Source organism: Pseudochaenichthys georgianus, chromosome 20 (genome assembly GCF_902827115.2).
Source record: "Pseudochaenichthys georgianus chromosome 20, fPseGeo1.2, whole genome shotgun sequence".
Lineage (NCBI taxonomy): Eukaryota > Metazoa > Chordata > Actinopteri > Perciformes > Channichthyidae > Pseudochaenichthys > Pseudochaenichthys georgianus.
In genome coordinates, this window is record NC_047522.1 from 6,389,820 (window position 1) to 6,415,076 (window position 25,257).

Genomic DNA, 25,257 nt, shown 5'->3' on the forward strand with positions numbered 1-25,257 from the left:
AGACCAAGGGGTAGACCTAGGACCAGGTGGAGGGATTATATCTCTTCGCTGGCCTGGGAGCGCCTTGGGATCCCCCAGTCAGAGCTGGTTGATGTCGCCAGGGAAAAAAAAGTTTGGGGCTCTCTGCTGGAACTGCTACCCCCGCGACCCGACCATGGATAAGCGGGAGAAGATGGATGGATTTAGATCAAGCTCAATAAATCCTGTCTTTATTTTGTTCTTTCATCACTAGATGTGAGACGATTACTGTCAGTGTCAACCAAAGTTTGTTGTTTGAATAACAGTAGATAGTAAGATGGTACAAACAAAAAAAACCTGGCAAGAGCTGAGACGGCACCCTGTTGAATGTTTATTAGCTTTAACAAGCAACTGTTCTGCACACATAAGGGTGGCTTTGTGGAAAGCTGCTGAAGCTCTCAAATCTCTCTCTGCTGCAACCCACCCTGCACACATCTCTGCCATTTTTGTTGTTGTTGCCTCAAGCTGTTTTTTAGCTGGATGCGATCACTGAACGTTACAATTTGCGGCAGCCAGAAAGCCAGATAAAGAGTGGAGACAAATCCCTGTTTGAAAATGGATATGCAGGCTAAGAAGCTTCATTTGTAATCAACTTGTTTGAAACCCTTTGCTCTCATCTCTTTCTTTGAGTCCCTGTGGTATTTTTCCCCACTTGGAGTCTCATCACCCTGCTGAATAAAAAAGCCTCAGAAGAAGTTCCTCTTATCTCATCCTACAAACAAGTAAAAAGGAGTAATGGGGGGGGTCTTTTTTTCCATGTGGACCTTCCTGATTTTTCATGTCTCTGAGCACATCTGAACCCTGTTTACCATCTCCTCACCCACTGCTGTCTCTGATCGATTCAGATGAGATTTTCCACACTATTTGACAATGTGTGCTGGCGGTTTACTTTGGCGGTCATGTTGCAACTCTCAGCCTGGAGGCGAGGCTAATCTCACTCAGGTTTGGGCTCAACTGTCTCGGTGGGACACCAGCAAAGGGTGGAGAGGGGGGATCTAAGTCTGTCTCCAGTTCAAAGACAGACCCTGATTAATATTCTTCAGGCAGAAGCAGAGGCCTGAGACACAGGCAGGGAGAGGGAACAGGACTCCCCAGTGTTCCTGTCAAGTTGGGTGTCTGACTGCACGGACGCTGGCCACCACACCGCTGCTGCCTCGCTGCGAATACTTGGCAGCGTTATGTCTGGAGCACTGAAGATAACGTGTGCTATTAATAAACAAACAGAAGCAATTACTGGGAGGCAGAGGAGAGGGATTGGATTAGGTCAGGACGAGCGCCGGTCTCACTGAAGTCTAAACTGATGAGCTGCAGCACTCCAAAGACAGCAGAGATACCAATGCCTCCTCACTGACCTCAGCTATCCCCCCCCACCCAAAGCCTGCAGCCTCACAGGGAGATAACACTCCTCTGTATGTGTGTATGGATTTGTGTGTGGTAGGACTCCACATGTGCAGACCTGTTGGCATTTGTGTGGGTGGGTGTGCTCTAGGGCTGCAACATTTGGAAAAAACAGGACTAAATGCGTTTATTTGGACTAATATTGCAAATATGATAATTCACATTATCATAATAAATTATGTACACAATGTACATGGTGGGACTTTTTTAAGAGGATGTTCTTTTTAGACCGTAGTCTACTGTAACACAAAAAAAACTAAAGTTTGCTCAGAATTATATTTGAATTTATTCTGCCCTTACCTAATATTGCGATTGTGCACCCCTAGTATGGTCATTGCTACAGTATATTAAAGCCTACACAAATGACCCACATTTTGCAAAATCACACTATATCTGTTTTCTGTCTAACCTGGCTGCTTTCCATGTGTACTTGAGTTTGTTATGTGTTCCCACATTTCTCAGGGTTAAGGTGATTTTACAAACAACAAGATGGTTATGTTTTTAGTTTTGTTTGTTTGTCTTTTTCTCTGTTTGTCAGCAGGGTTATGTTAAAATTACTATCCACATTTTCATCAAACTTGTGGAATGGTGCAGCATAGTCTGAGGAATAACTCAGTGCATGTTGGTTCGTATCCGAACCACCGGGCAGATACATACATTATTTTCCACATGTACTTTGGAATATGCCAAATGTTGAGAAGGGTCAGCATATATTTCTGCTGTTGGTCTGGTAGCTAGCATACTTCAGAGATGGTTTTGTATGCATTAGGAATTGTATTTCTGTTATTATGATATTATAATGTATTAGATCTCAATGAGTGGAGACTGTTTTCTTCTTCTTCAAAATGTGCTCATTTAAAAGCAATTCTGCAGGGTGAACACATGGTACATACATCGGCAAGATTTTACTTTTTTCCAGGGCTAGTAGCTCCAGTGTTCTACAGCCAACAAGGGCTAAATGTCTGCAAAACAAAATGTTAACTTCAAATGTTCATCGGTGTTTCACAAGCAGCAGATTGAGAAAAACATGATCGCTTGTTTCATAAACATTTCATGGCAGACATTCCTGGGTTTAATGCTTCTAGTCTGCTTGGCTCTGCGTGTGTTGATATGTGCATTTGTGAATGATGTAATGTGCGACAAACACCACACATGAAAGATAAATGCATAGTCATAACTCATAGTGTCATGCTGCAGGTGAACAGCTTCCCCCTCTTCACTGTTCCTTCAGCGTGTCACTCGGTCGGGTTTCAGATTAAGTTTTAAAATGATTTAGTTAAGGTTTCCACTGTGGCTTCTGGAAGCCTTGTCAAATGTGCCTGAGCACAGCGAGTCCAGAATGCAGTGGGGATGACTGACACTCACCACCACCACCATGTCTCATTCTCCTCAGAGACTCTGAATAGTCAATAATTCATCAGGAGGGTATATTCTCCAGCACGAGCGCAAGGTACAGCATGGAGTGGCCCTTCCTCAGTTTATCATTTCTCTCTCAATCCAGAATTCCCATTTCTAGTCATCTCTTTCTATCTTCTTACCTCCCTCATTCGCTCTGCCTATATTGCAACACTTCAATAATTCAAAGTGATATATAAAAGTCAATGAAATTTGCCATACCTCGGGTCATTACGATGCCTGCCAGGGATTTGTGGCGAGCATGCGCAGGACTGCAGCCGCCCACCAGGGACCGGTACTTCTCCCTCACCAAGTGGAATATTGAATCGGCAAAGTCCTGAAAAACACAACGGCCCTCTTAATTTTTACTCGACACACTGTATGGAGGCTGACTTCACAGGTTTCATTTTTACTATAGAATATTCCACTTCCCTTATCTGTTAATGCAGTGTTTAAAAAAAGGTTGCCTTACCTGTTCGCTATGAATACATGCAGATTCATGTTAAATTCATTATTTATGTTCTGTACATTATCATAGTGATGTTTCGAACACCACCATACTTTAAAACTATTTGAGTTTAACAAACAAATAACAAAAACTAATATGTTCAACAGTTATAGGATCATTCCTGCTGCTAATGCCACAAATATAACTGTAAATGTCAGCATGTAGCTGGGTTAACATGCATGTGTATTAGGGAGTGTGTAGGTGTGTAAGTATGAGAAGAAAGAATGATTGCTACAAAGCCAACCATATCCTGCAAGGCTCTCCTGAAATAAATCCTCATCCAAACAGATCTCCCTCTCTGCCTATTTATTTTTGATTTCTTCTCTCCCTCTTTCTTTTCTTTTGGCCTTTTCTTCCTCTTTACAGTATTTTTTAAATATATTTTGACACTTTTTTATTTTCAAAAAAGCTGTCTCTGCCTTTGTTTTTGTTAAATTGTCCAAATTGTCAACATGTGTATGCATACATTAGTGAATACAGATGATAAAAAACAGTAGCATCACCAACAGAAAAAAGAGATTAAGGTTATAGTCATGGCAGCTGGCCAAATGCCAACAAAACACACACATATTACTATTACACACATACAAAATAACATACAATTAAGCCAACATTAGTGTAGGAACTATTTGAGGTGAGGAAGTCATGTAATCCTTTGACTGTGCAGTGATTTCAATCACAACGTCTGCCATTGGGAGACTTCTCTTTTCGTACAGAGGAAGTAAACACCCAGGTTTCTTATTGTACAGCCATATACTTGCCAACAATCAATCAATCAATCAATCAATCAATCAATCAATCAATCAATCTTTATTTATATAGCCCAATATCACAAATGTTACTTTTGTCTCAGTGGACTTCACAATTTGTACAGAATATCAGTATGACAACACAGCTCTGCCATATGTTATGTTCAGTTCAAGTCAGTTTTATGTGTATAGCAATTATACATTACTTCAAAGGAATTAACAAAATATGTGCTTTAAGTCTATTTGTGCAAAGCAACAACCTGTAGGATTTAATACCAAGTTGACCAAATGTGACACAATATAAAATGCTAACTGATTTGGATTTCTTGATTTCTTCACCACATCTGTCCCACCAAACCAACAATACTCGAAGACATATTGATCACATCAACCACTTCCCCTAACTGTTAATGTGTTTTCTTCCAGTGGTAGTTAAGGGCTTAGCTTCAGATCGGCCTTCACGCTAACGGTAGCAACAAAGTGGCAGCATCGTGGGCCCTTTTGGACAGATTGAGCCCCCAGTAGCTAAAAGGACATCAACAGATGCCACGGTGACGAACGCAGAGAGTAAGCGAGAAGGAGAGAGATTAAGGATGAAAATCTGTAGGGGTGACTGAATTAGTGAGCATATTGCTCATTATGGCCCTCGTCAGGGCTGTGAAATACTCTGTGAGAACTGATGGTACAAGAGCTCACAGCTTGTGGTGTTTGTGTCCATGTACGCACATATTTCTGCTCTGATGATGTCAGCCTGAAGCTTTTCGGGGGTGATAGAACAGAAAAGAAATGGAAGAAAAGTCAAGAGTGGATCACTTTTTGGCTCTTCTATTCAAGAGTTATCATGACCTCTCATCAAGCTCTATAACGGTCACATGACAGGTCGCTTCTGAGATGAGTGTACGTCCCTTTAACAACAGGCAAGAGTGACAGGAAGAAAGGAAAGTTGTTGTTTACTTTATGCTTGAATAATCAATCCAGTCAAAGACCCTGTTTGTCAAGCCCTTAGTCAGAGCAGCTCATGTTGCGGTGACAGGAATGAATAACCAGAACGGCTGAATTCTCTACATAAATTCAGTGTGACCAAGGACTCTAAGAAGTCAATATATATTACCAAGGTATTCACCCTTTGCAAAAGGTCAGGTATAATATACAATTGTTGAAGTACAGGCTATTCTAAAGACCTAATCTGAAATACTTGTTTTATAACTAACTTGTCACAACAGTGATTCAGAAGATAAAAGGTTGCTGCATATTGACTCTTTTCAACGTGTTGATTATCATTGTTTTTGGAGTGTTTGAAGTATTTTTCGAAAAGGTTTCGAGATTTCAAACCGGGATAAACAAAGATTTTTTTTATAGTCAGTTCTAAATGTGTTACTTTAGTCTTTTTTGCTACATTTTTTTAAAATGGCTTCAGTTGTTCATCTATCAAATATGTATACAATATTTGCTTTGCCATGCTTTTTGCTTTTATTTAAATTTTAAAACAAATATCCTTGGGTTTTGGACTGTTGATGGGACAAACCAAAATAGATTTGAGTGAAAAATAATTACTAATACTTTTTAAATAATCCTTAGTTGCAGCCATGTTGTACATTTATTTTATGTTGGGTCATTGAACAGTTTCACACTAACACCAAAGTTGCTGCCAAAGTCAATGAATTATATATTTGTATATCCTTTTGACCTAAATATCCCTCCCCGATAGTCAAGCCTTCCATGAAGATAGAAAAACACACTTGTTTTGAAGTATTGTGGAATGTGGAATTTGCTGGTTATGTCGAAACATCTCTTACACAAATGTGAAAAAACACCCGCCTTGTTCCCTGTACCTGAAAGGGACAACCAATTAATTCTAACAGATTCTGGCTCGGCTTGGCAGCGTCGGTCACAGTCTGAACCCCGAGTCAAGTCCTCCATCCCTCCTAAAGGCCTTTTCATTGATGACATTACAGAGGTGAGAGAAGGTGGCAGCTCAGAAAGGCCTGCAGAGCAAAGGTGGAATAGACCCTGGCATGCGGCCCAGCTTTATGTGCCTCCACCCTGTTTCCTCCCCCTTTTGTTCTCCCTCTTCTATTCCCTTTCATCTCTCTTTGTCAGTGCCTCTTCTTTTCTTCCCATCTTTTTTGAAAGCATGACTCTTCAGGTCTCGCCTTTTATTCGTCCCTTAGCTTCCTTCCTCCCTCTCTCATGCTGATATGGGATAGAGGGCAGTGATGTGCCAGGACTAAGTCAAAGATAATACTTTCCTCATCCTGTGTGGGAGTGGGGAAACAACATAATCTACATCAACTGACACAAAATAAAATAGTCTGTGATTTCCAGCTGTGGTTCACTTCTTAACAAAATAACTCCTTTCCTGGTTTATATCAGCTTCAATCTAAACACGTAGATCTGCCTGTACTGTCATTCCTCATGTTGTCCCCTATCGTTTCTCTTAACACACACACTGCTTTCCTCAGCGGGGGGTGTTGAGTGCCACCTTCAGTGTGGGCCTAATGTGGCATAAAAACGGGGCCAAGGATCTCGCTCCTCAGTCAGACAGAACATCAGGGCGGGCTGCCACACAGCGAGAGGAAGCTTCTTCATGGATGAGCATCAACGTTGCTCTATATAGCTACATTTTGGAATTTGTTTTACGAAATCTGTTTCAGGTTACTGATGGAGGCTCCCCTGAGAGTACAGGGACTGGTTGGAGCAGAAGCTGCCGTGGAGGCTGTTGTGTTGCTCATCCCACCTGGTGCATCTTCCTGCATTAGTTCTGACCAATTTACTAAGCAGTTCCTCTGGGCCTCCTCAGGGTGGAGAAAACAAGCAGCAGCAGTAACTACAGCTGCAACGGATGAGATTTATTGCAGCAATACACACATTAGCTTTAATAAAGAAGGCAAGGCAAGTTTATTTATATAGCACTTTTCAACACAAGGCAATTCAAAGTGCTTTACAAAAAACGAAAGACATTAAGAAAATGGCATTGAAAATCAGTCATTAAAAAGAAAAGCTAATAAAATAAACATTAAAAGAAAAAATACATGGATAAAAGTTACAGTGCAGTCTAAGATATGAATAGTTCAATTAAACACTAAAAGAAAAAATACATGGATAAAAGTTACAGTGCAGTCTAAAATATGAATAGTTCAATTAAACATTAAAAGAAAAAGTACAAGGATAAAAATTACAGTGCAGTCTAAGATATGAATAGTTCAATTAAAAGCAGCGACAAAAAGAAAAGTCTTCAGCCTGGATTTAAAAGTAGTCAGAGTTGCAGCGGACCTGCAGGTTTCTGGGAATTTGTTCCAGATATTTGGAGCATAATAACTGAACGCTGCTTTACCATGTTTAGTTCTGACTCTGGGGACAGAAAGCTGACCAGTCCCTGAAGACCTGAGAGATCTGGATGGTTCATAATTTAGCAGGAGGTCAGAAATGTATTTTGGGCCTAAACCATTCAAAGCTTTATAAACCAGCAGCAGTATTTTGAAATCTATTCTTTGACACACAGGAAGCCAGTGTAAAGACTTCAGAACAGGAGTGATGTGATCCACTTTCTTAGTGTTAGTGAGGACTCGAGCAGCGGCGTTCTGAGTCAGCTGCAGCTTCCTAATAGATTTTTTAGTGAGACCTGTGAAGACACCATTGCAGTAGTCGAGTCTACTGAAGATAAAAGCATGGACAAGTTTTTCCAAATCCTGCTGTGACATTAGTCTTTTAATCCTAGATATATTCTTTAGGTGATAGTAGGCTGATTTAGTAACTGTTTTAATGTGACTGTTGAAACTCAGGTCAGAGTCCATGACTACACCTAGATTTCTGGCTTTATCTGTTGTTTTGAACATTGCAGACTGAAGCTCAGCGCTAACTTTTATACGTTCTGCCTTGGCTCCAAAAACCATTACCTCAGTTTTATCTTTGTTTAATTGGAGAAAGTTCTGACACATCCAGTCATTGATTTGTTCAATGCACTTACTCAGTGTTTGAATTGGAGCAGTCTCCTGGTGAAATTGTTACGTACATTTGTGTGTCATCTGCATAGCTATGGTAACTTATTTTGTTGTTTTTCATTATCTGAGCCAGTGGTAGCATGTAGACGTTAAAGAGAAGAGGCCCCAAGATGGAGCCTTGAGGAACCCCACATGTCATATTTGTCAACTCAGATGTGTATTTACCAATAGAAACAAAGTTGTTTCTGTCCTTTAGGTACAGTAGGATTCAAACCAATTTAGAACTGTTTCCGAAAGTCCCACCCAGTTTTCCAGTCGGTCTAGTAATATGCTGTGGTCAACAGTGTCAAACGCAGCACTGAGATCTAATAATACTAACACTGAAGTTCTGCCACTGTCTGTGTTTAAGTGGATGTCATTAAAGACCTTTACAAGAGCAGTCTCAGTGCTGTGGTTTGGACGAAAGCCTGACTGGAACACATCGAAACAGTTATTTAAATGCAAAAGATTACTCAACTGTTGAAAAACAACTTTTTCAATGATTTTACCTAGAAATGGCAGGTTTGATATGGGCCTATAATTGTTCATTACTGAAGCATCTAGATTATTCTTTTTTAAGAGCGGTTTAATGACTGAAGTTTTCAGGGCCTGTGGAAAAATACCTGAGTGAAGAGATTTGTTTACTATATGAAGTAGATCTGAGGCCATGCAAGGCAAAACATCTTTGAAAAATCCTGTTGGAATAATATCAAGGCAGCATGAGGAGGATTTCAGAAGTTGTATAATGTCCTCTAGGTTTTTATCATTAATCTGATGGAATTGTGTCATGGTGTTTGAATTGATGTTAAGTGGACACAGAGACAACACATTTGCTGTTCCTGATGCAGAGGCACTGACTGCTTGTCTGATTTTCTGAATTTTGTCAGTGAAGAAGGAGGCAAAATCATTGCATGCCCTGGTGGATAGAAATTCAGAGGCTACTGACACTGGGGGGTTAGTTAGTCTGTCGACGGTCGCAAACAAGGCACGGGCGTTGTTTTTGTTTTTGGTAATGATGTCAGAGAAGAACAATTGTCGAGCGTTTTTCAATTCCAAATTATAAAGGCTAAGTCTCTCTTTATAGATTTCAAAGTGAACCTGAAGATTTGTTTTTCGCCACCTGCGTTCAGCTTTTCGACATTCTCTTTTTTCTGTTTTCACGGTCATGGCCTTTCCTCCATGGAGATATTTTCTTGCCAGACACTTCCTTTACCTTAGTTGGAGCAATGGCATCTATAACATTTTTATTTATTTATTTCATTTACTGAGGTGTTAGCAGGGGCAAGTGTGGAAGAGAATTTCTGAGTAAACATTTCCCTAGTATTTTCAGTTAAATATCGCTTTGTGGTTATCTCTTTTTGAACATTTTTGTGAACAGAAATAGAGCTCTCAAAGAAAACACAGGAATGATCAGAGAGTGCAACATCAGTCACCACAACCTTAGAGATATTCAGACCCTTTGAGATAATTAAGTCCAGAGTGTGCCCCTTATTGTGCGTGGGCTCCGAGGCTAAGAGGTGTTGCAAGAAAGAAAATGGAAACGGATCCACTGCCAAATGACCCCGTTTACTCTTTGTCTTTTCATGCATCCCAGGCAGATAGAATGGCCATTTGAAGTCAAACTAAAGTGTAATGATGTGTAAAATCAACCAAGAACCAACCAACACAGGTTGAAATCAAATTAAGCCAATAGTAAACGAATATTGCATTTCCAAAACACAAACCTATTTTTGAATCCAAGTATAGCTTTGTCAGTGAGTCCTCTCAGGGTCTGCACCCTATGATAAGGGAAGCTCATTTCACAACAAAACTACACTGAAACTACCAATCATTCTCCTCCTACTTAATTCCTGGTGGAGAAAAAACATGTTCATTGCCGAATTTTCGCCGAGGAAAATATGTTTAACATTTCTTTTGAAGGCACCTTACAGTTACATTTCACTGTTAAGAGAATAAAAGTGTCGAATCATGCCATAAGGACAGTGAAACAAGCTACTTAACAGTGAAATTAAGGACATTAGTATAGCATTTGGAGTCATGTTTCTTGCCACCTGACGAATGTAGGTCCTATATTGACTCTCCTTTTAGCGCAGTGTTCTTTGTCTGAAAAAACTGTTGAGGAAAGTATCTAAGCTACTAAATGATTTTCAACATCAGCAACTTAATAGTTTACTGTGTATCCCTGCTGTTATGCTCTGGACTTTATTACAGTACAGTTTTAAAAAAACCTACTAAAAACAGTTACCTGCTGGGGCTGAATAAGACGCTATGAGTGGTAAACCTAAGGTTCGTCAATACGAGGGACTTTTTTCGAATACATGTAGTCATGATTTACTGACAGTCAATAAAGGAATATTGATTTATATTTCACCTGATAGGCTCAGAGTAAATTGCTTTTGTTTGCTTGAATTAAAAGGGGAACCAGTGTGATTTTGGTGAGATTATGACCACGCTGGCCAATGTTACAGAGGCGGTGCAAACAAACATGATGAGGATTTCTAAATATATGCCTGGGCTATTTTGCTCATCTGTCCGTTTTTTTTTTTATCGGTCCATTACATCCATCCACCCCTCCCTCACTCCTACTCCCCAACTGTTTGTGCACGTAAACAGTTCGGCATCTATCTCGGAGTTAATGTGGAATGTCACCAACAATCCTCCTGCCGTCTTTCCTCTGAAGTCAATATTGTGCCAGAAACACAAAATGTCAACGGGGACATTTTCTCTGCTGTGGCCTGACCTAGAAGTCTGTGCATGCTGGTCGTGGTGATGGTATGAGTGTGTATGTGTTGTGAGGAAAGGCTCAATTGTATAATGTATTGTTTAGCACTAAGGCCTCTAAGGGAAACGATGACTGGAGATTCATTCGTGATTCCATTTTAGGGCCCTCCATAACACTCCCCATATGCTTCAGTTTAATTTGGTGAAGCATGGGAGTGTGATGTGAGGCAGCCATGTTTAATGTGTGTGTTTATGAACAACACTGCTCATGTTAGAGTGGCATGGGGGTGGATATGGTCTTGATTTGACCCCGCCCTCAGGAAAACACACACATGCCACCACCCTCACCGCCTTATCACCCGCCTGCAGAGCGGCCCAGGCAGCATAAAAACCAGGCCATGTCTTATATTTCTTTATAGAGGTATTTAACAACTCATTCTCCCGAGTTTTAATAGTGTCTGCCCTCTGCCTGGATATCCCGCCTGCCACCAAGCACGAGCCTTTTGAAAATGGATATCTATTCATTTAGTGGAGGCGTTGCCTCTGGGGGCTTTTTAGATTCTCAAAAAGCCAGACTCCTTGCGGCGAGACAGATTTCCCTCTGTTTGTTCTCCATATGACACGAAGCATCACTCTCACCCATGAATCTTCAGCTTCTTCTCTCTGTCCTCCAGATCAGCATCACAAGAGGAACAAATAAACAAGATGTGTCAATGCTTGTACTTGGATCTTCTTTCGGAGGTGGCTCTGTTGTCTCGCTTTTCTATTGACAGAAAGTGATGCCGTTGTGTCGTGTGATGACAAAGTGAAACCCAGAGAAGTTGAACGAGTGCTGTGAAACAATCCAGCACCGCGCCTAACTATGTCCAACCTTTTCCCGTGTGATGGCCAGATAGCCCTGCAGTGGGCTGAACAGATTTCTCTCCGTGTGTGTTTGTGTGTCAAACGCTTTGCCTGAACAGCGGGGCCTTGTCAGTCAGATCAGGCACCCGGGCAGCACTGTGCCGCCACCGCCGTCATAGGGAAAGGTCTTTCCCTTTCAAAGCTCATGCTTCATGTCAGTGAGCAAGAAACAAAGACAGATAAAGGAGCGCAAGAGAGAGGGAGCAATTGATCTGTCTTTGCCACAGATCCTTCTTTCCCCGTTGTGGCTGATATGGGACGTTGCACCACAGGTTTCCAACAGCAAAGCAGAGCTCAAGCAGGAATCCCCTCATTAGGCTGGAAAAGGTTGAAACCAAGACGGCAGGGCCTGGTGCATGTGGTAAGGATCAGAGTCATGGATGAGCTACCACAAGAATGATAGCCCCGACCAAAAACCAAGGACACTTCCCGGTGATGATGCTAAACATAGAAGCAGATCATTATTTCTCTCCTACTCTCTACTTGGGGCCATAATCAATCCCCATGGCCCAGTTCCTCCTAACTGTAAAATCTTAATATCGACTAAGACCACATGCAGCTTCCAATATAGAACAAGAGTAGGTCTGCCCAAGACTAAAATATCTCCTCAACTATTGGATTTATTGCTGTTAAATCTTTTGCAGACATTCATGGTCCCCAGAGGATGAATTTACTGACTTTGGCAATCCCTTTAAACATCTTGAAATCACAACTTGTAACTCAGTATCTTGACAGTTTGTCCAAAAACAATGAGACATGTTGTGCCACCACATAAACAAAGGAACATGAGAACATCCGTTTCTAATCACCATTAGTTAAAAGAAACCCTAACAACTAAAACAAAATGGTGTAAGTGAAACTTTTGTCACTGCTAACTCCATATGTCCTCTGATTGGTCACATCTGCTGAAAGCCACAAATGCTTTTAAGCCTAAATCCAAACATTAATTTGAGAAATGAAACCCCAACGTTCAAGCCAAAACGAACCGAAGCCACTGAATCATAACCACCAACCGCAGATGTTCTGCGCGACTGACTCTAAAACTCATTATCAGTCTAAATTCTCTTCATCTGATCAAACAAGCACCGCCTGTTACGACAACATTGAAGCTATCAGGGCCTGGCCCATGCATGGTTCCATGTTTGGTGTGTAACCCGGACACCATGCTTGCCAGGTCCCCAGATACCCTTCAACAAACCCACTGCATGGTTTTCTACGTGGTTTACCTCTACGTGGTGTGCATCTCGACAGTGGTTTTCCACTTAGCTGTCACTGATCTTGCTGCATTTTATTTTGTTAAAGTACATAAGTATGGTCATCAAAATGTACCAAAATATTCTTGAAGATAATAAAAATGTGTTTTATCAAATCAAATCAAGTTGAATTTATATAGCACATTTAAAAGCGATTTTTGATCGAGCCATAGCGCTGTACATGTAATAAGAACACATGACTACAATCACAATAAAAGACAATCATTTACAACAGAAATATAAAAAACACAGGGAATAGTCAGGAGTCGTGCTCGGCTCTGACTAGAAGGCCAGGGAGAAGAAGTGTGTTTTTAGTGAGGATTTAAAAACCTAGTATGTGGGCCGGCCTCACATGCAGGGGCAGAGTGTTCCAGAGCCTAGGGCCAGCTGCTGCGAAGGCTCTGTGACCTGGGTTTTGAGCCTGGTCTTAGGCACTATCAGCAACAGCTGGTCAGCAGACCTTAAAGCTCTGGCTGGGGTGTAGCGATGGAGGAGTTCTGCTATATAGGACTTTAAAAACAAATAAAAGGATTTTTATATTTCATTTTATAATACTTCTGTATGAAATGTTACACTCTGTTCAAAACCTGTAGTGTTTGAATTTGATTACGTTAAGCAACAATTACACAGTGTCAATTATATTACGTGTTTATGTAACGTACTGTAAGGCTGCGTCATACTTCTAGATATACCACGCTGTACAGAGAAGTTGCTATTATGATTAGATTAGATAGAGTTTTATTGTCTCCCTTAGGAGAAATTTGTCTTGGGCATCGAGATAATACACATAAAAAACATTCAGGTCAATCAGTCATAGATAAAGAACAGAGATCACATATATCACATGGCAAAGAAACAACAAGAAACATACAGGTACCGAACTTTCCCTATTGCACATACATAATCAAATTGCACTTTCCCTATTGCATTCATACTGTACATAATCATGATGAGTCATCTCTGCTAACCAGTTACATTTAAACATGACAAACGTGACAAACATCCTATCCCTAATTCTGTCTCCAAAATATGCACAGGGCACAGGACATGACAGAGAGCAAGAGGAGGACAAAGAAAAGGTGACAGTGATTGGAGTGCATCTGAGTCGTTTGGGTGTAAATCCCCTCTGATTAACCTCCATGGTGGAGATAAAAGCAGCGATACGCCTGAAACGACTTAATAATGTCAGGCACAGAGTAAAACACACACCAGCGGCTTTATATATTATGCACCAAGGGCCGGTAAAGAAACTCCTGCGAAAAGATAACATGACCTACCCCTGAGAGAGATGGAGAGAAGGAGGGAGAGGGAGAGGGAGAGGGGGAGGGGGGGGGAACAGCCAGGCGCTGAAAAAAAGAGTAGGGATGGAGACACAGGAGAAAATGAGAGGGTCAGAGATGAGGATTTAACAAGTCTATCATCTACAGTACGTAGTTGACTAAGGGAGGATGGAGGAGGAGGAGGAGGAGGAGGAGGCCACTCCAGAGGCGCCTGAGGGCTGTTCACACACACCTCCCATTAATCTGCACATGATTCTGCAAAGAGAGCAGCGAGAGTAAAGTGATAGAGAGGGAAACCTGTGTTGCGAGTGTGGGGTCTGCAGTATCGTTCAGGGGAGAAATGTTATAAACAAATATCACATAGGGAAGTACAACACTCCTGCACATCAGTAAGGATTTAAGCCTCGTCATGATATTGAAGAGCTACTGTATATAAGCCACTTCTTTAAAAAGGGACAAGCTACCCACTAAGTGCTAATAAACTGCAAACAAATTGTCACTCAATACTCAACAGTTGGGGGTTTTCCTCTGTGACTCACTTCTGGGTAGAGTACTGTACAATGTGTATTGCTGAGGCCAAATGAATTAATAGAAAGCATACCTCTCTATTTGCACTGGAATAACGTGACCTTTTAAAGATGCTTACATTTTTGGACTCCAGTTGTCAGAAGTGGATATCTGGGGGTTTTAAATGTCTTTATATGTGGAGAATTGGAATTTGATTCAGTTTCCCTTGCATGAATCAGTATTTAGACAAATGTGCAGCATTGCAGGTTTGATATCCAGTGAACACAGCACGAGCAGGGTTTTTGAAGTCATACATGTTGAATAAAATAACAAACAATATTCACTAGCTGTGGTCAGATATCCACTTCGATCATAACACTGACATAGACACTAACTTTTTAATAAAAGTCTCAGGTGTGCACTCACAGACCTTCAGTATCAGTTATTTCTCTAATCCATCTCCTTTCTGGAATCTGATATAGTTAACGCCGGTCAGGGCAGAGCCAGAGAAATAATAACCAAAAAACCGAAAACGAACATTTGGGAGGACGGCAGGATCTAGCATCACCTTTTATGCCATTAAAGAGCGGCGCCATTCAAATGGCTCCTTTGGAGTGATGTGATGGCTGCCTCTAAAGGGTGGACGATTGTGTCGGCCTCCGCTCAGAAGAGGCGGCCGCGCCTCCATCTCTGCTGCTCTTGAAGATACGGGTATGGCCCTTTTGACAGGCTCGACCCTGGGAATCAGCAAGACTTCAAAAAAAACAAAAACACCGCTTGAACACTGCCTGGGAAAGTCTGTTGCCAAGCACCGTTTCCCTCTCGGCGCAGAGATTAGAGACGCAGACGAGGGGAAACACTGGTGCTTTCAGATGCTTTTCTGTCTCCTTGTCAAGCATGCCTGTAACATATTGTACTGTCAAAGGTATGATGTGCTGCTAATGCCAATGCAGAAAAACTCACTACTGTACGCAAATAAAACCTTTCACCAATGATGCCAAAATCTATATTTTACAGTACATTCACAATGCAGAGCAAATGTTACCCTATATTTGTTTAAAAGTAACAATAACAGTGGGAAATAATTCATCACAGTATCTTAAATCTCCTGGCTGAGTACTGAAGCTTTTTGACGTTTTCAGTTGGATGTTTTTGCAGTGAGTCCATTTGCTTCTGAAGGGGTCATTTATCCAGCGGACTCCCCTCCACTGGTGACTAAGTGTGGAGCGGACTGTGTGCCGTGTCTGTGGGTGTGGCTGTGGCCAGAAGCCCCTACAGCCAGCCATACATCATCAGATATTGATACGGTTCCACCACAGTGCCATAGCTGACATTTGATTCATAGCCCTGGGTGCTCTTTTTGAATTTCTAACCGTCAACAAGGGATCATGGGAAATGCCAATGTTGTGTTTGTGGCGCCCCAATGACATGCGGGAAAATGGTGAGAATAATGGAGCGGTTTGGACAGGTAACCTAATCTAATCACGCCCTTTGGTGTGAGCCTGTAGGCATGCAGACAAAATGTGATAAAATATGAGATAATATCAATTTCTATTTAGATTTAAGTTGTGTTAATCGCTTAGATTAACTGGTTTCCTGTTTCCGGGATAATTTAAATGTTAACTTATTCTTTTCCCAGTGCCTTTTTTTACAATATCCAAATTGATACTTTCAACAGAGATAAAGTTAAAGCCTTTTATTGTCATTGTACAAAAAATACAACGAGATTCAGAGTGCAACTCTGTCCCAGTGTGCAAAAACTGATGAAGTGAGATGGCACACTCCTGAGCTACTGCTACCATCAGCTCCGAAAAAACCCCAATGTGTTCCATTATATTTTACAGCGAGATTCACTACTAGCCCAACTTGGCTGTGTGATATTATATGATCAATGTTATGTGAAATCACATTACTTATTTCACTCAATTCTTTCAGCTGGCAATATGAGGCTTTCTCCCAAAACAGTGATGTGTTTATCTAACAGTTGCTATACGTTTACACATGCCCTTTGGTGAAAATAGCGCAGCTTTTTTCTGCACTGATGAATGTGGATTTTAGCAAACATCCCCTGACAGAAGAGGCTTAAACAGAGCATGATCCCTCTCACCGCCAACCGCTGTGCACACAGGCACAATATAATATGCACTTCACAGCCCGCGGATGAAATGAATGCAAATAACCACGTGAGAAAGGCTTTTGAGCATGCCAAAGAAATCAGTCTGCGGCCCCTGCTCTCTTAACATTTACTAAAAATCCATCACGTGGCGTTTGCAGAGTTAGCACAACGCCAGAGAGACTGTAACGAATGCACATGGTTTCTTTTGTGCCCTTTTTCTTTCCGCGGAACCTTTCAAGTGCACACCCATACTTCATAAGCTCCTGCAGCAGGCCAGCAGAGAGAGCAGGAGAGGCATGACAATAGACTGAAAGGAGAGTCAATATCGTAAAAGAAAGGCAAAGAACACTGAAGGTCTGAACCTATTGTGTGTGTATATGTGCGTTGAGTTTGTACTTTAAAGTCCTTTTGAAAAGTACACACCACTCGCTGCTGTCTCATGTGCCAGACACTTTCTTTAATAAATGCGTGTCAAGCTACCAAGCGTTGTACAGGATATTTAACAAGCTGTTTTTTCCCTTCTGTTATGTGGGAGATTGAGGTGAATACTTTCAGAAAAACAAAGACACAAATGAGTGGTTCACCTTAGGAAAGGGAGATCATCGTTTCGCCACCTCCACAATCTGTGGACGTATCGTCCTTAAGCGCTTTAATAACAGTACTGAGAGAAAGCGCTGAATGTCAGCTCTTGTGTGAAGTAGCTGCCACATCTAGACACGCCAAAGCTGTAGAAGTCTTTCTATCAGAGCGGAAGATGCTTGACATTAGGGTTGTGGAGGAAAGTGACAAAAGGAGAAAATGGTAGAATGTTGTGCATACATACATGCCTATGGATGACAGCACAGCCCATGCATATTGTATAGGTATGTGTGCGTTCGCTCATGCATAACTCCATGAGTGCCACCTGATTATGGCCCGAAGCGTTGGAGATTCAGAAAACTGACATGAGGTAATGCAGCATGTCACAATGCTCAATGCTGAAATTTCACGCAGCAGTATGTGGTTACAATTACACAGCAGACTAAACATCAACAACTAATGCATGAAAGGAAGATCTAATCTGTTAAAACCATGTATCTCCAACATTCATTTTACTTTTAGGCTTGTAAATGGTTTAGTCAGTTTAATATTACGTTACATACATTCTGTAATATCTTTGCATTTGAAGTGGATTCAAATTGTCAAGCAACGTACGCAAGTTTAACAAGAAACAGGATATGTGGAATCCAGTAATGCTGTTTGCATCTCATTGATATATTGTATCTCAGCTTTAATAAGTAACTGCTAACGCTAACATTGCTAAATCCCACTAATAGCATTCAATTACCCAATATTACACAGCAATAGAAGAAGAAGGGGTAGTCACATTTAAATGTAAGTAAGCTAAGCTACTTTTAATACTGCACCCTGGTGCTGGGTGGAAAGCTATAATTCAGATTTTCGCATCTTTTTTATTTAAACATGTTTTGGCTAATACAGCAGACTAATACAGCTGTAAAATACAAATAAAATGGCACATTAGCCAGTCAATATGCAAAGTAAAACAAACTATTAAAATCATTCAAAACTGACAACATTTTAAACGATTTTAGGATATACGAGCACTCACATCTACCAATGGTGTCATGTTCTCTGTCCTTTAAGATGGACCTGAATTCCCCCATAGTGATGAAATCTGAGAGTTTCAGCTCCTTCTGTACATTGTTCCAAGCTGTGGGGGAAGCATATCTAAAAGCTGTTTTACCCAGTTTTGTTCTCACTGTAGAGACCAGCATCTCAATAAAATCTTGGGAGCGCAGGCCATATAGACTTTCTCTTTGACACATATATGTGCAAATGTAGGAGGGAACCAACCCAAGCAGAGATTTATAAATAAAACCCAACCAATAGGAAAGTCTGCGAGCAGTCAGAGATGGCAAATTAGCAGCAGCATATAAAGTGCAATGGTGTACTTGATATCCACATCCAGTGATAAATCGTAAGGCACAATGGTACACAGTATCCAAGCTCTTTAGGCATTGGTCAGAGGCATTCATGTATAGCAGGTCACCATAATCTAATACAGGTCAAAACGTTGCAGGTATCAAATGTTTCCTTGTCTGAAAAGAGAAACAGGATTTATTCCTGTAAAAGAAACCTAATTTTATTTTTAGCTTTGAAACAACATTTTCCGTGTGTAACTTGAAAGACAAGTTCTGTTCAATAAGAAATCCCAGATATTTGTAAGTAGTGACCCTCTCAATGTCAGTCTCTTGTGCAGTACAAATCTTGGGTAGAATAGATGGTAACTTTTTGTTATTCGAAAATATCATCACTTTGGATTTTTCAGCATTTAATACGAACTTTAGTTGATATAAATGGGTTTGTATGACATCAAAGGCAGACTGGAGGAAATCTAGACTTTGCTCTATAGAAGCAGAGGAACAATAAATAACAGTGTCATCTGCATAAAAATGGTAAGAAGCATTTGCTAAATTATTACATAGATTATTTACATATATGGTAAAAAGAATGGGTCCTAATATGGAACCTTGTGGCACACCCTTTGCTATCGGGAGGAAGGAAGAAAAGGACCCAGAAAATTGGACGCATTGGGTTCTCGCTGATAAATAATTTAAAAGCCAACCTACAGTATGCCTAGATAAGTCGATACTGTGAAGTCTTTCCGTCAGGATGATATGATCAACTGTGTCAAATGCCTTTGACAAATCAATAAATAGATCTGCACAATACTTTTTACAGTCCAATGCCTCAATTATGTTGTTCACCACTTTAATAGCAGCAGTTGTTGTGCTGTGTTGTGTTCTAAAACCGGATAGGTGTTCTGACAAAATATCATTTGTGTCCAAGAATAATTTAAGTTGTTCACTGAGAAGCTTTTCGAGGACCTTCGCTACAACACATAATTTTGAAATTGGCCTATAATTATTAACAGATGAGGGATCCCCTCCTTTCAGTAAAGGAAGAACATATGCAGATTTTCATATGTTAGGAATCTCATTGTTGGAAAGAGTTAAATTAAAAAGATAAGTAAGCGGCTCAGCTATAAAGTATGCTGCTAATTTAAGAAAATGAGGAGGAAGTTTGTCCGGACCTGCCGATTTGTGTGGATCCAGATTCTGCAATGCTTTATGGACCTCTATCACCTCGATAAAAGTGAAATTGAATGGCTGAGCCATGGGATGGGATGAAGGTGGTGAGCATTATAAAGCATTAATGGGAATGAAAAGAGGGTGCAGCTGCCTTTATTTATAACTGCAGCTCTTACACTGCGACTCTGAGGGATCAAGCACAGACACAACTAGAGAATGCAATTCCTGAAGAAATTGCTAGTGGGAATGCTTTATGCTGAAAAGCTGATGCTAAACTGCTATGCTGAAATGTAATGTGTAAGAAGAAAGTGAATCATTTAGATTAAAATGAAATGTGTAAGAAGAAAGTGAAGAATTTAGATTAAAATGAAATGTGTAAGAAGAAAGTGAAGAATTTAGATTAAAATTAAATGTGTAAGAAGAAAGTGAAGAATTTAGATTGAAATGATACATGAACACTGGGGGCTTGAATGTGTGATGAGAGAAGAAAATAAAGTAAAAAGGCTTGGAAAAGCAGCAGAATATTTGAACCGCAAACTTCTGAACTAAGTTGATGGCGAATGATCTGTCGCCATGGCAACGACATTTGATGACACCCCATAATACGCTTAGATGCGTTGATGGCTGCATCGTTATCAAACCTTTGAAGTCTTGGGCTGTTTGGAGTATTTTCACTGAAGTTATGAGAAAACCGTGTTTCAAGGCGAGCATTTTTGTTGCCATGGTAACGGCATTTGAAGAAATCTCAAAACTGTCCCGTAGATGTCTTCAAGGCTGGACTGTTAGCACACATGTGAAGTTTGAGCACTTGAGATCTCAGATTTGGCGTAGAGCTGTTGAGGCATGGACCAGTGATATACAAGTGAAGATTGGGGGACGATTGGAACGTGTCCATTGGACTTATGGCGACATCATGTTTTATGGCGAGGGATGCGTTTCCATAGAAATGGCATATGGTGAGATCTCAGATTTGGCGTAGAGCTGTTGAGGCATGGACCAGTGATATACAAGTGAAGATTGGGGGACGATTGCACCGTGTCGATTGGACTTACAGCCACATCGTGTTTCATGGCAAGTGGTCTGTCGCCATGGCAACGGCATTTGATGACACCCCATAATACCCTTAGATGCGTTGATGGCTGCATCGTTACCAAACCTGTGAAGTTCTGGGCTGTTTGGAGTATTTTCACTGAAGCTAGAAAACCTTGTTTCAAGGCGAGCATTGTGTTGCCATGGCAACGGCATTTGAAGAAATCTCAAAACTGTCCCGAAGATGTCTTCACAGCTGGACTGTTGAAGTCTGCTGCATGTCAGTTGGAGTGATGACATCATCGTGTTCCATTGCACAGGTGTTTATAGTTGAGCTAATGAGGTGCCTAGACTTCAAAGGCTTCATTGTTCTGAATGAGAGATAAACCTCTTACATGTGAACGTTTTGTGGAAGAACCGTAACAGATATCTGTGAAATTTCAAAACGTGAAGCATGTCAAGGAAGTTGAGTATCTGAAGTGTAATTTTTGTGTACTTTCGGGTTAATAATGTGGCCTTTTTGGCAGTTTAACTAAAAGGTATGCGGCTGCTACCGTGAGGAAATATCTGCCTGAAATTACAATGGGCTTCAATGGAGGAATGTTGAAAGTTTTTGTCACTTCATGTTCTCAAGAGGCATTTAGTTTAATTATTTTGCTTAATTATTTGTCATTTCTCAAGCTACGAAATGTTTTCCTACGTTTGTCATGATAAATTATGTCTCAGGAATGTAGGGTTTGGGAATTATGGCAGTTTAAAAAAAATATATGAAGGCACATTTCAAGATGTCCTCCACTCTAGCTGTGACATCACACACTCTAGTTAATGTTAAAATGTGAATAAAACCTCTAAAACAAGGTCTGAACAAATGTTAATATCTCTAAAAGTAAGAATCAGATTTAAAAGTTGTTTTACACGAATAATGTCAGAAAGATTTGTTAAAGTTGGAATGAGGTTTCTGAGTGAAAGTATGAATGAACAGTTAGCAGTTGAATCGCATGAAGATTTGTTGAAGTATGAAGATTTCCCCCATTGACTTCAATGTTAAAAATGTGATGCATTATGGGATGTATCTCTGGAATTATGAAAGTTATGAATGAGAAAAGTAAAAGCCATCGATTCCCGACCGAGCTGAACGTTTTGATGTTTGAACGGAGTTTCTGCGATGTTCAATGCGGGAGGAGAAGAGGACCAAAATAAGTCGTCGGCGGAATAATAATAATAAACTTTTCATCCGTAGAATAACAGTTAGTTGGAACAGCATTCCCACTAAATAACAATGAAAACTGCTGCATACAGAGACTTTTTGTTTTTGCAACCTCGTGTTAAGAATCTTGTTGCAATTCTTTAAAGGGTTAAATGACCGTAATAAACGGACCTTTTTCTTATTGAAACACATTTTTTTTGGACCTTTAACATTTGTATTTGAGTACCCCTGCTCTAAAGTAACATTCTGGCCTGTTTTGAGTGGACTTTGGTTCACCGTCTTTAGTCAGCCACCAATTGTGCAAGTTCTCCCACTTGAAAAGATGAGAGGCCTGTAATTTTCATCCTAGGTACACTTCAACTATGAGAGACAGAATGGGGGGAAAAAATCCAGGAAATCATATTGTAGGATTTTTAATGAATTAATTGGTAAATTCCTCAGTAAAATAAGCATTTGGTCACCTACAAACAAACAAGATTTCTGGCTTTCACAGACCTGTAACTTCTTCTTTAAGAGCCTCCTCTGTCCTCCACTCGTAAACTGTATTAATGGCACCTGTTTGAACTCGTTATCAGTATAAAAGACAACTGTCCACAACCTCAAACAGTCACACTCCAAACTCCACTATGGCCAAGACCAAAGAGCCGTCAAAGGACACCAGAAACAAAATTGTAGACCTGCACCAGGCTGGGAAGACTGAATCCGCAATAGGTAAGCAGCTTGGTGTGAAGAAATCAACTGTGGGAGCAATTATTAGAAAATGGAAGACATACAAGACCACTGATAATCTCCCTCGATCTGGGGCTCCACGCAAGATCTCACCCCGTGGGGTCAAAATGATCACAAGAACGGTGAGCAAAAATCCCAGAACCACACGGGGGGACCTAGTCAATGACCTGCAGAGAGCTGGGACCAAAGTAACAAAGGCTACCATCAGTAACACACTACGCCGCCAGGGACTCAAATCCTGCAGTGCCAGACTGTCCCCCTGCTTAAGCCAGTACATGTCCAGGCCCGTCTGAAGTTTGCTAGAGAGCATTTAGATGATCCAGAAGAGGATTGGGAGAATGTCATATGGTCAGATGAAACCAAAATAGAACTTTTTGGTAAAAACAGAACTAGACGTGTTTGGAGGAGAAAGAATGCTGAGTTGCATCCAAAGAACACCATACCTACTGTGAAACATGGGGGTGGAAACATCATGCTTTGGGGCTGTTTTTCTGCAAAGGGACCAGGACGACTGATCTGTGTAAAGTAGGGGTGTAACGGTATCCGTATTCGTCCCGTACCGTCACGGTTCGGACGTCACGGTTCGGCACATGCAGTCACACGGCGAATACGCCTTTTTTTTACGAGTGGGAAAAAAGTCTGTCATTCAGGGCAGTATTATACAATATATAATCCAGGGGGCGGTATTGCGCCTGAAAGCTGTTTGCCAGCCGCCCTTAAACAACAAATGAAGAACAAGAACAAAACACAACAAAACGAACAAAATACAAGAAGAAGAAAAGTTAGTATGGTGAGTTCAGATAACACACAGGAGCTAGAACCCACCTGCTTCTTTTAAATCAGCTGTGTGGGAAAATTTCGGGTTCCCTGTGGACTACAATAACGATGAGGTGTGTGAGTGGTGGATCGGACGAGGACGGTGTGTCGGCGTTGTTCTACAGCGGTGCGGTATGCTAATGGTAACACACGCCAAACATGCTAAATCATATCAGAAGGCATCACCCAGATTTGCCAATCACCAGAGCCCGGGAAAAGACAACAGCAGTTCAACAGCTGATCCCCGCTGTTTTTAAGAAGCCAAGAGACATGAAAGCAGTGAGACCAACATAAATAACGGAAGCTTTTGGCTTATTATTTATGATGTAATATTATCAAGACATTCTTTTTAGTTTTACAGCTTGATGAAACCTTTTTGTTTGACATCAGCCATTATGTTATTACATTATAAGATAATATGGCCATCTGAGTGTTTATGGTTTGTTTTTAACTGTTTAATACAGTTAATTATTCAAAATGTCAGAGTTCCTTATTTTTAAAACTGAAACTTGCACTACTGTTCAAAAATAAATTAGAACAAACCTGGAATTATGCATTTGGGACTTTTTTTTGCTTTTTCTTGTTGTACCGAACCGTACCGAACCGTTACCCCCAAACCGAGGTACGAACCGAACCGTGACTTCTGTGAACCGTTACACCCCTAGTGTAAAGGAAAGAATGAATGAATGGGGCCATGTATCGTGAGATTTTGAGTGACAACCTCCTTCCATCAGCAAGGGCATTGAAGATGAAACGTGGCTGGGTCTTTCAGCATTACAATGATCCCAAACACACCGCCCGGGCAACAAAGGAGTGGCTTCGTAAGAAGCATTTCAAGGTCCTGGAGTGGCCTAGCCAGTCTCCAGATCTCAACCCCATAGAAAATCTTTGGAGGGAGTTGAAAGTCTGTGTTGCCCAGCGACAGCCCCAAAACATCACTGCTCTAGAGGAGATCTGCATGGAGGAATAGGCTAACATACCAGCAACAGTGTGTGAAAACCTTGTGAAGACTTACAGAAAACGTTTGACCTCTGTCATTGACAACAAAGGGTATATAACAAAGTATTGAGATGAACTTTTGTTATTGACCAAATACTTATTTTCCACCATAATTTGCAAATAAATTCTTTAAAAATCAGACAGTGATTTTCTGGATTTTTTTTTCTCATTCTGTCTCTCATAGTTGAGGTATACCTACTGTAGGATGAAAATTACAGGCCTCTCTCATCTTTTTAAGTGGGAGAACTTGCACAATTGGTGGCTGACTAAATACTTTTTTGCCCCACTGTATATGCGCCCGTCAACAACCGGGGTGTTTCATTTCTCCATCAGCAGGAACACCAAGTTAATTATCGTACACAGGAGAGTGCAACACAGGCCTTGAAATCCAGCCAGGGTGCAGACGCAGGAAACAGGACGGGGGGAATGGATTTGTTATGTACCTGCTGAAGTACAACCAGGTGCTAACGCAATGGTGGACATTTTTTAAAAGGCAGAGCATATGCATTCTGCACTAGCAGTGAAAGTTATATGCAACCGTGAGGACATCTCTACCT

At 40.9% G+C, this 25,257-nt stretch overlaps 1 protein-coding gene across 1 annotated transcript in view; it reads right to left on the reverse strand.

Moving 5' to 3' along the window:
• Positions 1-25,257, reverse strand: part of adarb2 (adenosine deaminase RNA specific B2 (inactive)) — a 184,212-nt gene that overhangs the window by 26,947 nt on the left and 132,008 nt on the right. Inside the window, exon 4 of the mRNA XM_034108846.1 lies at positions 3,034-3,148. Coding sequence (XP_033964737.1) covers positions 3,034-3,148 — 115 coding nt within the window. The remainder of the gene's footprint in view (positions 1-3,033; positions 3,149-25,257) is intronic.